The 15,622-nt window shown below is 40.8% G+C and overlaps 1 protein-coding gene across 1 annotated transcript in view; it reads right to left on the bottom strand.

Annotated features, from left to right (window-relative positions):
* TM9SF3 (transmembrane 9 superfamily member 3) overlaps positions 1-13,755 on the bottom strand; it is a 47,330-nt gene extending 33,575 nt beyond the window's left edge. The window contains exons 1-2 of the mRNA XM_080912142.1: positions 13,246-13,755; positions 4,655-4,850 (exon numbers count right to left, since the gene is read on the bottom strand). Coding sequence (XP_080768268.1) covers positions 4,655-4,850; positions 13,246-13,341 — 292 coding nt within the window. The 5' untranslated portion in view covers positions 13,342-13,755. The remainder of the gene's footprint in view (positions 1-4,654; positions 4,851-13,245) is intronic.
* Positions 13,756-15,622: the final 1,867 nt, after the last annotated feature.

Raw genomic sequence — 15,622 nt, 5'->3', positions numbered from 1 at the left:
TAACATAGATAACAAGAATTCAAGTTTTACTTTCTTGTGACAGGCTCTCACCACGGACCTCTAGTTGACTGTGAATCCCCAATCCTTCCAATTCAGCCTCACAGGTGTTAGAATTAAAGGACTATATACAAACACACTCAGTTTAATTTCATATATTTTTAAACAATTTGATAAACAGAAGTTTCAATTTTATATTCTCTGTAGATCCTAAATTTTATGTATTGAAGCTGTATTACTACTAACAATCAATAGAAGAAAATGAAACCATACATACAACCTTTTCTTTTTGGAGTGATGTCAATCTGAACAATAATAATTTTAATGATATAAAAAAGGAGTTAGAAGTTATTATCAAATCTACGGTACTTAAAAAAAAAAAAAAACCAAACAAACAAGGAACTGACAAGTTTCAGATTCAATTGTTTCGTCTGGTTAAAGCACTTACTGAAACCAATGAGGAGAAAAATCTAGCAGCAAACTCCCATTTCAGTCATCAACACAAGTTTACACATGGGTAGTTTGCTTTCTTCTCCCTCCTAAAATCCCTCAAATGTCAATAGAAAAGGATGTAAGTGCAACAGGAACGAAGGGATTCTTTGAACTTACAGTTACAGTATCAGGGGGAGGAGAGTCCACCACAGCAAGCAGGCATGGTGGCTGGAGCAGAAGCTGAGGGTCACATCTTGAACAACAAGCAGGGGAGGGAGCAAACTGAAATGTCTTTGAAATCCCAAAGCCCACCCCCAGCAAGGCTGTACCTCCTAAACCCACCCAAACACCATCACCAACTGATCACCAAGTATTCAAGCATGTGACCTACTGGGACATTATCATTCAAACCATAACAAATGAAAAGAACTTAAAACAGACTTTTGGACAAGGAAAACCAGAATTTGACCATTAACACATAACACAGGGGAAAAGAAAGCTGCCTGGTGGAAATGGGACTGACATCAGCCTGTCTAAGATACAGACCTTGAAATGGAAAGGACACACAATTACATGCAAATGCTTACATGGAGTGGACTTGGAATGTAAGAGACAGAAGGACAACAAATTTGAGGTAAATCTGAGGTCTCAGAAAAAAAATCAAGGCCTGGGGATGGAACTTAGTTTTGTTCTTAGGATGAAGATGATGATGACAAGATGATAAAAATAAATGCAAAGAAGAGGAAGGAGAAACAAGAAAGAACACGAGGTTGGACACTCCTGTTCTCCCCCCTACCTATCATAGTTGGATGAAAACCCTCAACTTATCTCCTACTGCAGGAGACCAGAAGCACACTGTCCTCTGGAGAATTTCTGGAGGCTCCAGAAGTAGTAACACTGGAAACAATAGGAGCTAGGGACTGTCAACAGCATGTGGGATCGCCTTCCATACAAACCCTCCAGCTACTCCAAGTTCCTTCCCCATCCTTTGGCAGTCAGAGCTATTCTACTCAGGCAAGCATCAGACTGGAAATGTTGCCTTTGGGAATGAGAGCAGCCAAGATGGAGAATCACTTAGCTTTAAGTACATGAGGATCGAAACAGCATTGGCATTCCTCCATATCTGCAGACCTCTAAATTTACCAATTCACTCAAGGTTAGAGGAAATACAAAATGCCATCTGTATATTAGGTTAGGATACTCAAAGAAGAGATCATTTTAGAAAAGAGGGGGTTGTTTGTCAGCTACTGATGCCTCTACTATACTAACGGGCTCTCAAATAATGGGGAGACACTGGGCAGTGACTCCCCTGCTTAACACTATCCTAGCCGGGCCTAGTGGCTCACACCCGTGATCTCAGCACTCAGAAGACTGAGGTGGAGAATCGCTAAATTCTAAGCTGACCTCGGCAAAGGCCAGCAAGGAATATACAGTAAGTTCTAGGCTTAAGCTAGCCTGGTCAGCATGGTAATACCTTTTACACACACACACATACACACACAAAGAGCCAACAACAAAACATTAAAATTACAATCTCAGATCATCTAGTAATCAAAAGGAACCAAATGTCATAAAAGTAATTACAGTGTGCAATTTATTAAGAATTTCTCAGTCTTAGCAGCTAGGGTATGTAGAAATGTACTAACCTAGTGAAGCCAGGAAAAAGAGTACAGTAGTTTAGGAACACACTAATTTAACATTTCAAAAGTGCGAATACATAAACAAGTAGAATAATAGATCCATATACATATATATAACTATTCACAAACATAAACTATATACCAAGTACTTTTTAAAGTACATTATCTCATTTAAACCTAACAATGATTCTATCAGGTATATTATTCCCCCGCTTCCCAAACAAGAGCTACAAAAGACTGAATATTCTTTCAATAGCCACAGAGAAGGCAGTAGCTAAAACGTAAGTTTTTCTACTCAGTAACAGCAATGATCTGAAATAGTATCTATAATTAGGAAGTAATAAAGTCAGGCCTGGTTTAAAGATGCCTAATATATATCTGTCCTTGTATATTTAATGTATTTTCTCTAAATGATCTCAATTAGCATTTTTGTCTAGCACCAGCATATAAAGAGAAGGCTGTGCAGAAAAACTGAAGTGAGAGGCATCCGACACAACCCAGACCTAAAATAGTCTTCAGACCAAGAATATGATTAGTTCCTTAAAATAATCTCTCTAGTGACCTTCACACTACAAAATGGCACCAATCCCATTAGCCTAATAGAATTTACTAAGTTTAAATAAATTAATTAATAATATTTGTTTGTGTATGTATGTATGCAAGCACGTGGGTATGAGTGCACATGTGTGTATTTTGAATTTTTTACTCCATATGAAAACACCTTTAGAAGAATCAAAAAATTAACTGCTTGAGATCAAAGACTAAAAACACTGGGTTGGATACAATGCTATGTGTCTGTAGTCCTAGCACACAGGAGGTGAGGAGAATGAGAAACTAAAGGACAGCCTCAGACACATAGCAAATTTGAGGACAGCCTGAGCTTCACAAGTCTCTACTCTAAAACAGCTCAAAATAATAAACAGATTGATTGATCAGCGTTTCATATGAGACAATGTTCTGCTTTCTACATCATTATTAGCATGTATGAAATACCATGAACAAATTGCCCTACATCTGAGCTTCCAAAGGTACATTCTACCCAAAAGTTTATTACAAATAACAATGAGTAACAATCAGGAACAATTATGAACCAAAGAAGCAAAAGTCTACTGTAGCAGTAAACAAAATCCTCTCCACTGACTACTTCACCTAGACAACCTAAATGAGCAGCATATCCAACAGAAGGTGTAGAGCTGGCTAGGCCCTAAGAACCTTTCAGGGAGTAACAATGGGCAATTCTTCCATCCCTCAAGTAATAGCTTAGTCTGGAAAGAAAACAAACCTCACTTTCAAGCTCATGAAAATGGCCTCTGAGTACTTATCTTCATCTCGGTCTCAAGGAATTTGCAGAAGGAAGGCTAAGACTGCTGTATAAATCTGATGAAATCGTTGCACCAAAGCAGGACTTGGGTTTACAATCAGCATGTCCCCCCAACTCGCTCCCACACATACTCTCTCACTCCTCTCTACTAAATGAGACAAGTCTACCAAATAAAGAAAAGGAGAAGTAAGTGGATAAATTCAGTACTGAGGTGCCCAAAGATCACACATTTCCATTTAGTTTCTTCATATTTATGATTAAATATTTCAATTACTTTATTAAACTAAAACATAAGCCTCAGGGCATGTTTCTAACACTCATAAAATTATAGGCCACACCACTATGGTTTAAATTTACAACTCAATTTTATAATTAACTCTCAAGAGACATTATGGGGAATGCATAAATATATGCATCTATTTTCAGAACAGTAACAAATAGAAATCTGATAAGTAAGAAGACGATTTAACAAATCAAAGTAACATTATCGTTTTATTGCATGCTGTAGTCTTCTCCCAATGCACTAAAAATGTCAGAAGGCAGTTACTATCTATATTACCTATCCATAAACATAAAGAAGTCAAAATTGAGCAAACAATTTTACTAAAATCAATGAAGTAAAAGAAATAAGGCTAAAAGCAAAGTTCCTGAGTACAAAACCCATGTTCTATTAAAAAAAAAAAATCAAAACTTCTAGATCAAAGATTCAGCAAAATTTCAACTTCCCAGAGATGCTTTAGCCATGGTTCTACAAATCCCTGTGCAGGGAGTGCTGAGATCTCAGAGTAAAGTACTAAGTATAAACATACACATTCTCACTGACAGCTCCAACAAAGAGGAGTCCCCTCAAACCTCAGTGCTTGACTTAAATTTTAAATATTCTACAGGTGTTAAGATGAATTAGTATAGCAATACCAAATACACTGAGTATATTATACAAGATAAATGTGAGGTTTTACACAAAATTTTCAGTAACCACATATTCTTTTAGAGTCCCACACCTCCAAAAATCACTTTAATCTTTAATATGAGTTCTATTAAGGTATATATAAATATATATATAAATATATATATATATATATATATATATATATATATATATACACTTAGAAGTTTACTAAAAAGTACTTTTTAGGAAAAAACTATGTTAGGAAACATTCTATTAACAATTTACTTTGCTAAACATCCTGTAATGTACATGACAATACCATACAGGAAAATTACCTGGCTCCAAAGTCAGTAAGAACTACTAATGCTGACTTACCTTTAAATTTAATATCCAGGCCACTAAATTCTAATTCAACTCCTTGAAGTGCTTCTCCCAAAGTTTCATGGTAATGACTGATACTTTTTTTTGACCCCACACAGAATGGAAGTGAAAAGTATTTGTATGTTTCTTGGCGATTGTGGTAGGGTCCAACAGTATTCATCCACAAAACAACTTCTTCTTTATCTTGATACTGTAACAAGAAAATCAAGACATACACTTTTAAAATACCTATTTCAATTAAGTAAATTGTCTACATTCAAGATGCTAAAAAGGTGAAACATTAGAAATTTAATCTGATACCAATGTGCATAAATCAAAGATCATGACTCCTACAATTCTATCCTGATTGTGGTCTCAGAATCCATTTTCCCCAAACTTCATTTTACAAAAGACAATGTTTTTTTTAAAAAGTCAAGAGCTTGTGAAAGTAGGCTTATAACTATTAAATAATGGTAACCCTCAAACCAGCATACTAACAGGGAAACCTGCACAAGGAAGGAGAACGAAAATCAACAGCTTCACGTTAATCATTAGACTCCCTCCCGACAAACTCATGTCAGCACAAAACAATGCTACCTTCCCTCTCAGTCTTTCTCGCAGCTACTGTACTAGAGACAAATAACTCGAAAAAGAAAAGTAACACTGCAACCAACACAAGAACCTGCAAAGCTACACCAGGAAAGACTCATCCTGCATCTCTGTTGGAGTTATACTTCTAACCATCAGTGAATATTATGCATAGCCATACACAGGTCTGGGACAGCCAACTTCACCTTTTTGTAACCCCGCAGTAGGGCCTACCAAGGATTTTTTTTTTAATCTCTATAAATTTAAAATTTATAATAATATTAACCAGACAACATCTGATTTATTTTTAAATTATGTATATGTGTTTGTGTGTATCTGCCCCTAGAGGCCAGAGGCATCAGATCTACCTAGAGCTTAAGGTACAGGGAGTTATGAGGTACATGGTGCTAGGAACCAAACTCTGGTCCTCCACAAGAGCAGTAGGCACTTGGGTACTTTCAGGTCAGCTAATAGTACAAAAGCTGACCCAATGGATAATGTTTATGAAGGGCCTAGCATGTGCCAACAACTGTGTTGATCACTGAGGATTCTGATTTCACTAGAATGGGTTCCATACCTTATTGATCTCCTGAAGGAAATTATTTAACAGGAAGCTATGCAACTAGCAGCTATATAATTTTTACCTCCACTTCTCCCATTGAAAACTGATCGATAAACACTTTCAACAAAAATCTAACATGTTCACAATCAAATTAACCTTGCTCAAATCTACTGTTCCAACTGCTTTCCTAATGATACTAGAAGACTCAAACCCAAGGCTCCTCTCTATCTTCCAGAGAACCCCAAACCACTAGCTTATCTATCTACTCTTACTCCAAAAATCTGCTTCTTCCTTTCTGCTCATATCAATAACCACCACCTCCCTAAAACATACTAACTGTCTCATTGCTCATAGAAGGAAGACATCATTCAGATAATCAAGGAAATAAAAACTACCTTACTGTTCAGACACACAAGCAGTGCACAGCAAGCCCTAAATTAGATATTTAGGATAGATGGACAATTAAAAAAAAATCCTTCTTGCCTGGCACAGTAGTACATGGATGGTGATACATTAATCCCAGCATTTGGGAGGCAGAGAGAGGTACTTCTGACTTCCAGGCCAGCCCGGTCTATGCAATGTGTTCCAGATAGAGCTACATGGTCAGACTCTGTCTCAAACACTTTTAAAATTTTTAGTATTTAATAAAGAATAATTCTTCTTTCCTTCAAGTTCACAACCCACACAGAACCTTACATGTAAATAATTAACAATGGGGGGGGTTGTGATTACAGGAACAAAGAACTATTGTAGCAACAATGAAGGAAGAGTTAATTCTGCTCTATCAGAGAAAGGTCAGGATGAATAGTAATACAGAAAACTAACTATAGGCTGCTCCAAGTAAATTTAGAAAAACAATTACAGATAATCTCCATACATGATGTTAAAAAAAAAAAAAAAACAACTACAGATAATCTCCATACATGCCATAAATAATTAAGGGTCTGAGTACTAATGTCTCTATACAACTCCATCTATAACTACTCCTTTTGCTTGGGGTATGACTGACAAACCTGTTTGATAGGTCTCCCATCCAATGTACAATCACAGAACATTAATCAAAATATTCCTTTCTAGTTGCACATCCTCAGATTTCTCCCACAACCACTTCTCTCTGATCAGAGTTCCAAGAATGAAAACCTTAGTCACCAAGCCAAAATGTTACAATGTCCAAAGTATTTAATACCACTGGTAAACACGAAGAAAGTGACATGTCAAGTTCACTGGCAACTTAGTCTAAGTAAGTGCTGACTGTAACAGTACTCACTCAGAGATAAAAGAGATTGAAACATTGTATAGAAGTGCCTCTTAATGAGAACCTGGCCACTAATGAATCCTGTTGAGTCTGTAAAAATGTTATATGTAACTCTAGAAATACCTTTGAGATAAACCTCAATAGATGTAATTCTTTAGAAATAAGAAATCTGAACATACTTCTTAAAAATAAGATATTCATTTATTTTATGCACACCCAAACAGTTTAAGGGTAACAATGTATATTAAAGCCACATTCTGAAATGATGTTAATTTGACCATCTGTGAACAGGTTGGTAGAGTTGTGACAGGAATGAGCCAAGAAGTAGAACAAAAATGCACATTCTGTAGGTTAAGATTTTCTCCAGGATGAGACTAAAGTAGCAGTAAAAAACACAAAGCTGCAGGTGAACATTAAGAACTCTAACAGTCTAATGGGTAATAGTCAAGCAGTAAAATGAGACCCCACACTAAAGGTGATGGAGCCCAAACAACGCTTGACTTCTTTGACAGGCTTCCTTTTTGCCATCAAATACAATTAACTTAAAATGCTTACTACTTCATCCAGACTTTATTCACCCCTGAAAGTAGGGCTCCCAAGCAAAGGTCAAAAGTTCAATTTCACTGAGCATGGTGGCACACACTAAGCACAAGCTCAGAAAGTTGTGGCAGGAGGATTATGAGTTTGAAGCTAATCTAGTCTACACAGTCTACCATCTTAAGAGTTCCATCTTAAGAGAGACAAAAAACATGTTTAAAGATATCTTGAAACTCAAAGAACCAAAGGAAATATTTCACAAAACCTTATAAAGGAGGTGGGAAAGCTTTTTCTCCCTTGAAGCTGAGGAAAAACTCCCTGAGCTCCCTGGGTCTCTGGAAGGCTTTTTCTCCACTACTCCTCTTCTTAGAAACCTGTGATAAAGACTACTCTAATTCCCTCCCAAAGCATCCCAAGAAGTCCTAACAAAAACTTTAAAATTTGTTTAGAAAACCTGCACTGGGCAATGGCACTGAGGAACAGGGTGTTCTAATTTACCTGTAAAATGTATCTGGGGAAGAGAACTGTCAAGGAAGCACAGCACAGGTTCCTAGCATGGAAGTAATTCCTTCCATCTGAAGCCTCTGGGGGAAGCAGTCCCAAGAAAGGAGAACCGAGCTTCCTGTGTTCCTCACCTAGTTACTCCCCTGCCTTTAGAAGAGTTTCATTGGGAACACTAGTCCTGCACTGTCCATTCCAGTCAAAATGCCTTAACACTCTCTTCCTTTCCAAATGTACTGCACCTTTCCCTGAAATCTACAATGCCCTTCTTTTCTGCAATTAGTCAGATTCTACTTGCCCTTCAGAAATGCTGACTGTTCCTGAACTCTTCCAGTAAAGCTTTAACTGACCATCCCTTGCACGGTCTGACCTCATCGGCTTCTGTAATAGCACAACACTAGCTGCCACTTTACAACTACATTCCAGGAACTAGGCATGGTCCTCAAGTCTTTATGAAAACATGAAATCTTCTCCAAGCTGTTAAAAACAAGCCATATTATTTCACCCCTTTTACACATTCAAAATAAAAATGAGATGCCAAGTAACTTGTTCAAGTCAGGCATGGTGGAACACACCTGTAAATCACAGCCTTTAGAAAGCTGATGTGGACACAAGCTAAGTTGGCCAACTCAGGCTCCATATCAAGTTCTAGGTCATCTTTGGCTACCTAGCAAGATTTGTAATAAATTGTTCTAGCCTATGTAATTATTATTTTACAAACTAGGGCTTTGCTTTCCTTGAGTTCCAGATAGTCTTTAACGAAAAAGAAAAAATAAGTAGCTGTACAAATCAACAAAAGTGTACAGTACTCAATGCCAAGCTTTTCATTTGAGACTTCCATCTGCTCTGGAGGAAAACAACATCAGATAGTACTTGTGCTCTAATCTCAGAAGTCAAGACCTTCTTCTCAAGCAGTCAGTGTTGGGCCCACCCATTTTGTTTATGTTTGAGGTGAAGACAGCAAAACTTTATCCCCGGATAGACATGATTCCCCCCACCCCTGGGAAGAACATTGAAAAGGTGTTGATTTCTCTGTAAACTCTGACTAGAGAACTCAGAAATTACACTGCTCACCCAGGATCAGAAGGTAAAAGTGAGGGCTCAAGCACTACCTTTCATTTCTATGGGAAAGGAACATGTTGACTTTAAAATGCTTTTATTAAAGAAAGCAAAATCCATTTCTGCGAGTATTTCAGAAATTAATTATTTTAATCATTTAAACTACACTTAAGAATATTAATACCAATAAATTGTATTTTTTTCTAATTTTTGTTTTCAACAGGGTGTTGAGATAATGATTTTCTTAAATTAGCTCTGTACCTCAACTTTCAGTTTATCATTAAGTACAGCCCTAAACAGGACCAAGTCTGGCATTTTGTACAAACTAAATCTACACCAGCATATTAAAAACTCACCCGTAGGACATGCCTTATTCTCATGATAAATCTTCAAGTAAGTTTCTAAAGTTCCTATACTTTTAACATAACAAAAGCTGCCACTAGAGAGCTGGCCCAGTGGTTAAGAGTACTTGTTGCTCTTGCAGAGAACTCAGGTTCAGTTTCCAGGACCTATGTGGCAACCCACAGCCCACTGTGGGATCTGATGCCCTCTTCTGGTCTTTATGGGTGCTGCATGCACATACATACATACAAGCCAGACAATTAATAAACAGAAAATAAGTCAGTCTTAAAACCTTTTTCTAAATCATTCAGTGGTACATTATAAAAGTTTCTGACAGAGACAAAATAAGTCATCTTAGGCACAGGTGGGGCCATCCTACATCAGAAGTCCTGAAACCAAAGCTGCAATGGGATTAGATAGGAAACCTACAGAGAGAACTATGCCTAAGACAATGCGCACAGGTGAGGAATGGGCTGGTTTTGTTCAGTGCACTTTAAGCAAGTTTCATGCTGCCAGTACTACGTATCTTGCATGAATCATCAGGCCACCTGTGCACTGTGCCCATGAGCTAGCCCTATGCCTCAGGGCTTGTGCAAATCTCTCAGTAAGATAATGTGGACCTAGACTCACCCAAATATTCCCTCATGAACTTAAAAGTTCATCCAGTGTTTTATAGCCCTGTTCTTAAGAAAACAAGGTGATCTGACTAAAGACACTAATGTGGGCTTAGGAAGATGCCTCGGTTGGTAAATCTCTCCAAATCCATGTAAGAAACCAGAGGTGGTACACACCTGGATTCCAGCATTTGAGAGGAAGAAACAAGAGGATACCTGGGGCGTATTGCCTAGCCAGTCTAACCTACTGAGTGAGCTTCAGGTCCTGTAAGATGGCCTCTCATGAACAAAAGAGGAGAGCAACTGGGGAAAACTGACTAACCTCTGACCTCTATATGTGTACACACACACACACACACACACACACACACACACCAAACCCATATACAAAAACACGCACAAACTTTGCTTTTCCAAAAGACTTATTAACGAGAAGGTTTAGAGTCAAATTCCACCTGTGTTCAGACTGAGTACAACTGCACACATGACTACCTCTCTAGGCCTGTTTGCTAGTCCATTAGGGCACATCCTCGCCTTGGCAGGGTTATTTATTTGGAGGTGCTATGATTTAAAACTGGGGTCTTGCACATGTTAGGAAAGCACACCACAACCAAGCTACTTCTCTGGCCCTCACTGTTGTCAACACACACTTAATATGAATCAATATATGGAAACACAACAGGACATACTATTTCAAGTCATATTAGTATTACTTCAGGGATGTCTTAGCAGGAAATGCTCTAACGGGGCTTTAGCTTTTGAAAGTTATTCAAAATTAGTAACTCAATGCCACAAGTGCTTTGTAAACATCACTCAGCAATCTGCCCTTGGCAACTTGTCTCTCCCTTCAGTATCATTCTCCCTTCACTAGCTACTTCTACCTTCTTGGAAGAAAAGGAAAAAAGAAATGCCATGATTACAGCCTTATTATTATCTGGCCAAGATGAAAATCTAGGTTCCAAGATTCATTTCCAAGAAACTTGGACGAGTAAAGGATCTGTTCGATGTACACGTGCAGTGACTATCTATCTCCCGCTCCAGTACAACGGCTATCACAGGTGTGCCGTATCTTCACACAGCATCCTTCTGGGACCAGTGGAGTGCAGAGATACAGCCCTGCATAGCATTTGGGAAGCCATGGACTCTGTCTCCAGTGTGGGGAATGAAGGGGATAGACTTTTATCAAATATTTTATGTGCATAAAAATTAAAGCATTCCAGGTTTAGCCAGATGTGGTGGGGGCACAACTTCAATCCCAGCACTCAAGAGGCAGAGGCAGTCAGATCTCTCAATTCCAGGCCAGACTGGTCTAAAGAACAAGTTCCAGGACAGCCAGGGATACATAGAAAATCCCTGTTTCAAAGAAAGAAACATTCCATTCAGTGGTGGAATATGTACATACCACACAGAAGGGCCTGAGTTCAATCCCCAGAAGTGAATGAATGAACGAATGAAGTAAATATGTCATTCCTAACAATAAAATCTCATCGAATTAAGTGCTGGAGAGATGGCTCATGCAGTGAAGACCCAGCATTGGTTCCTAGTATTTACACTGGGTAGTTTACAATCATCTGTCACGCTAGTTCAGGGAATCTGACACCCTCATCTAGCCTCTAAAACACTCAGAACATACATTAACACACACACTACATCTATGCTGGCAAAGCTGTCACATAAAATAAAAATAAACTTTAAATTACCTCATTGAAAGTGCCACTTACAAATTTGTGAATTATGCTACAATTTTTGTACACTTACAATTAGTTATATTATAAACTAAGTCTTCCCTCTTCATAGCAGTATAAAATACAAAATTTGAAAAGCAGAATATAAATTTCTGTCTGTATGGTAGAACTATAACTAACAACAAGTTCCACATTTTACATGGCAACTGAAGAGTTAAAAAATTGGCAAATAAACTACTATACTTGCTGAAATTTAAAAGAAACCAAAATTATCTCAAAGCGGAAAAATCACAAGTGTGGAAGAAAATCGTGTTACCCAGTCAATGTTTCTCTGAAAAAAATTGCATACACAAGCAATTAGATTCTGGCAGTGACTGAAGGTACAACAGCCAAGTTTAGAGCTTTTTATTAGCACGTCCAGGCCATAGAACAAAGTTTTGTTCACTACAAACAAAATCTAAAGTCTGCCCCTGTTTGCTCTCATTTTGTCGCCGATCAGCTACAACCAAATGTTCTCCACATATTTTAATTCTAGTAAATACACAACTACTCGGGCAAAAAAAAATCATAGTAATAATAATAAAAACAAAAAAACAATAATTCGCCAAGCAATCTTCTAAGTTTACCTGACTTTCCACACTTACCCGCCTCTACCATTCTGAATTAAAACATCAAAAAAAAAAAAAAAAAAAAAAAAAACCCAACAACAACAACAAAATCCACAGCGTTACAGCTCTAGGTGAAAGTCACTCCAAGAGTCATTAATAGGCAAGCTTTGATGTGAAGATACAATTAAATAAACCGCCAATCAACTTCAGGCCAAAAGCAAAAGTGAGTGGGGGTGTGGCCTGAGGGCTGGGTGACTCAAGGGCCCCTAGGGTCAGAGCTGTCCCAGTTAGGGGCTGACCACCCGGACAGGGCGTCCTCCGGGGACTCGCAGAGCGCGGACAAAGTTACAAGGGAGTCCCGGGGACTGAGTGCGTGCAGGGTGAGGACGTGTCGGCGTGTAAACCGTTCACATCTCCGCTTCCCTAAAGCTGTCCCCACCCCACGGTTTAAATCCGGTTCGAGTGAGAGGGAGAAGAGTAGGAAGAGGCCGGAGCCGGCCGTGAAGTGATGGGCATTTCCTGGTTGGCAAACGCCTGGATCACCACGGATCCATCTTCCGCCGCGTTGTGTCCCACAGCGTCCAGTTTCCCGGGTCCAGAGCCCGCTACGGGCCGACCCAGGGGCACCAGCCCCGAGAGGCGGAGCCGGGGAGCAAGGCCCAGGCAGCCCGGAGTGCTCGGAAATGCCTCCTCCCAGCTCCCGCGGATCCGGCCCCGCCATGCCCGACCGGAAGGAGCGCTCGGGCGGCCGCGGGGCTGCACCGGGCCCCCCCGGCCTTCAGACCACTCCGGGCCTGGCGGGGCGACAGGCAGGGAAGCGGGGCAAGGGCGGCCGCGCGGCTCGCTTCGCCTCACCGTGTGTTCGTGCTCGTCACACCGAGCCCGGGGCAGCAGCAGCAGCAACAACGCGGCGGCCGCCGCCACGCCAGGAGCGCCCGGCAGCGGCCTCATTCTCCGCGCTCCCACAGGCCGGGCGCCGGCCCACCGACTCCTCCGCCGCCGCCGCCGATTCACATCCACCGGGCGCGGACAGACGCACGGGGCCCGGGCTCAGCCGCTGCCTCCGCCGCCGTCACCGCCCGCTCCGCGCCGCCCCCGCCCCCCGGCCTCCGAGCCTCTTCCTCTGACTCAGCCACGTCATCCGGCCACCCCGGCACACGCCGGAAGTCCTCCCAACGTGGGGCCGCAACCGTCGCCGGCCGTGGGGCGCCGGCGCGCGCAGTCCGCGGGGTTGAAGGGTTCCGCACCCGCTGCCGCGCTGCTCGCTCGGCCTGGGCCCACGCGCGTCCGAGCCGAAGCCGCCAGCTGCCAGCCCGCTGGTGTGACCTGGGCTCGGCGTCTAGCTCGCCGTGACTGCGGGGGCGTCTTACCGAGGGTCGGGGGCTCAGCGTGAACACCCCTTTCCATCTAACCCAGGGAATGGGCCATGGACTCCGCAAGCTTCTTTCTGAATGATGATTATTAAACTTGGACAGGGTGGGTTGGGTGTTTAAACATTACCTAGTACTGATTAAACTAACGTACACGCAATAGATTTGGGCTAAGTTGACATTCTTGTTCATGCATTCGCCCACGTATTGTCATAAGTGTGCCCTGGAATGGAAGCTCCTCAGAGCTCCAATCACTTGATTTTATAATCCGTACCGGAACCGGTAGCAGTAAGGAGCTAAGTTTGGTATCTTACTCTTGTAACCCCCAGCACAAGAGATGGACTTGTTGCATATTGCGTACTTGCTTCGGTTACAGTGTGAGACAAAACAGGAAGAAAACAAAACGAAATAAAGCCTGGCGGTCGTAGTAGTGCCGGCGTGTAATCCCAGCACCTGGAGGGCAAACGCAGAATTGCGGAAAGATTGGGGCCAACCTTATTTACAGGGCCAGTACCAGGCCAGTCAGGCTACATAGTAAGGCCCCGTCTCAAACCAAAACATATTATGGATTCAGAAATACCTGTCAAATGATGAGAAGAACAGTCTTGGGTTGGAGAGGTGGCTCCGTGGTTAAGAGCACTGACTGTTCTTCCAGAGGGCCTGAGTTCAATTCCCAGCAACCACATGGTTGCTCACAACCATTTGTAATGGGATCCAATGCCCTCTTCTGCGTTCTTCTGGTGTGTCTGAAGATATCTACAGCGTACTCATATAAATAAAATAAATAAATCTTTAAAAAAGAAGGAGAAGAACAGTCCTTTAAATGTGGAACTTAGAGGAAGATTGTCTCCTCCTCCATCGGTATCAGGCAGATTTTGGTGTTTGGTCATGTAATAATACCTCACAGCCAATATTCTATACCACCAATACTGTGCAGTAGTCTGAAAAAGACCCCACTGCCAATTTTCCTTCCCTTTTCATTCCCAAGGAGTGCCAGCATGATTTCCTACAAAGAAATAAATCATATTGTTTTGTCCAAAACACACCTTGAATAGTGAATACATATAGTGGAATCATCAGTAATGATTTCATCTGCCAAGTGCTTTGATACACATGTGACAGGTACCTTTATTGTGTTCACATCACAGAAAAGTAACAGATACTCACACAGACCCTATGTGACAGGTACCTTTAGTGTGCTCACATCACAGAAAAGTAACAGATACTCACACAGACCCTATGTGACAGGTACCTTTAGTGTGCTCACATCACAGAAAAGTATCAGATACTCACACAGACCCTATGTGACAGGTACCTTTAGTGTGCTCACATCACAGAAAAGTAACAAGCACAGGTTGGGTGATATGCTGAAAGACTAGACCCATTTGCTTCTTTAGTTTTTTAACTGCTAATGTATTACCAACCATACAGCTCTTTTAAAAGTGAATCAGATGTGCTCTCATTGGCATGAAATGACATCCAGGAAGTACTTACAAATGGAAAAGTTTGCTTCCATTTTAAATGGCAATGTGCTAGCTTACCGGTGAAAACAATCTTAAGTAATTAATAAGCACTCAAACTGTTACCAGAGTGATTTGTTTCAAAATTTGTGTAATTTGTATACACCTCTTTGGAAATTTGTGCATTGTGTGTGTGTTATGTGATGTGCATGTTATGTATATGTGTGAGAGTTTGTGTTGTGTGTGTATGTTAAGGTCAGATGTTGACACGCAGATGTCTTCCCCAATCACTGTCCACATATTTTCTGAGACAACATCTCTCACTAAAGCTGAAGCTCGAGTATTCTGCTAGACAGGCTAGCCAGCAAGACCTGGGAACCCTCCTGTCTCCATTTCCCACTT

This window comes from Micromys minutus (genome assembly GCF_963924665.1).
Source record: "Micromys minutus genome assembly, chromosome: 2".
Taxonomy (NCBI): Eukaryota; Metazoa; Chordata; class Mammalia; order Rodentia; family Muridae; genus Micromys; species Micromys minutus.
This window is presented reverse-complemented; position numbering and strand designations above follow the sequence as displayed.